The following is a 978-nucleotide window of genomic DNA, read 5'->3' as shown; positions in this document are numbered from 1 at the left end:
ACTCGATCGAGTTTAGGTTTGTTACGTAGGGTAGTGGATAAATGGCCCTATACTCGAGATCGAGGCGCCTCCATCTCTTCAAGTCCCGCTCCGAGTCTTGCACTGCCTGTTCAATCTGAAACACTCACATGGGAGTCCCATGCACTGATGCCAGACTGAGGATGAAGCTAAGTACGAGTGGACATTGAATTACGGGGTATGCATGCATAGTAAGCTGTCACCCATGCCCAAAGTGTAGAACTCTATGCCATGGTACGGATTCATACAACGTAGCCATGGACGGACCAGCAAGGAGTATGGCGTGTCCTCACATTCAGGTGAACCGCCGTAAGTTCAGGATGAAACAAATGTATATATTTTATAGCTACAATAGACCCATGCCGTGCCATTTTTTGCATGAATGGTGCGGGAATACTTGTGGCAGGCTCCTTACCAGTACCAGCCCGCTCAGGCAGCTGAAGATACGAGGCATACCATGACCGTAAATCCGTGAAGTCACCAGCAAAAAGAGACCCGTAGTCATTACAACGGCTTCTGCCAAAGTAGTTCCGTAAAGTGTTGCCTAGTCTCTTCTGACAGAGTTGGCCACCGCCTCCAACTATCACCATATTGGTCTCAAGAGTTTGATTTTGTTTTGAGAGACCACCTTGATCTTGCCCCAGAAGTCCGGCGAAAGAGCTCTCGTGTAAGCATTGGCGGCCACATCTTTCTTCGCATGCACGTATCCACGTGGCGTCTTTGCCAGCCAAGAATTGTCCTCAAGACATTCCAGCGACAGCAGTGTTTGTTTGAAGCAAGACCGCAGACTAGCTTGAGGATGGTGTGTAAACGAAGTGCTTGCATGCTCTTTTCTGGCTTGTTCATCAAACACTATCCTCACTCCATCTTTGACCTTCTGATAATAAGACCTATACCGAGCGTTTGCCGGCCCGGGGGACGTGGGGCTGGCGGGTGGGTGTTTTTGGTGGGCGCAAAAAC

At 49.5% G+C, this 978-nt stretch overlaps 1 protein-coding gene across 1 annotated transcript; it reads right to left on the bottom strand.

The window, feature by feature from the left end:
* Positions 1-601: 601 nt before the first annotated feature.
* On the bottom strand, positions 602-978 carry KL928_005428 (uncharacterized protein; the record flags this gene model as incomplete). Its single annotated transcript, XM_043206233.1, has 1 exon — positions 602-895. A coding segment is annotated over one exon (294 nt), but the record flags the coding sequence as incomplete, so codon positions are not given.

Source organism: Ogataea angusta (genome assembly GCF_019207475.1).
Source record: "Ogataea angusta isolate 61-244 chromosome Unknown 61-244_NODE_46_length_978_cov_95.553829, whole genome shotgun sequence".
Classification (NCBI taxonomy): domain Eukaryota; kingdom Fungi; phylum Ascomycota; class Pichiomycetes; order Pichiales; family Pichiaceae; genus Ogataea; species Ogataea angusta.
This window is presented reverse-complemented; position numbering and strand designations above follow the sequence as displayed.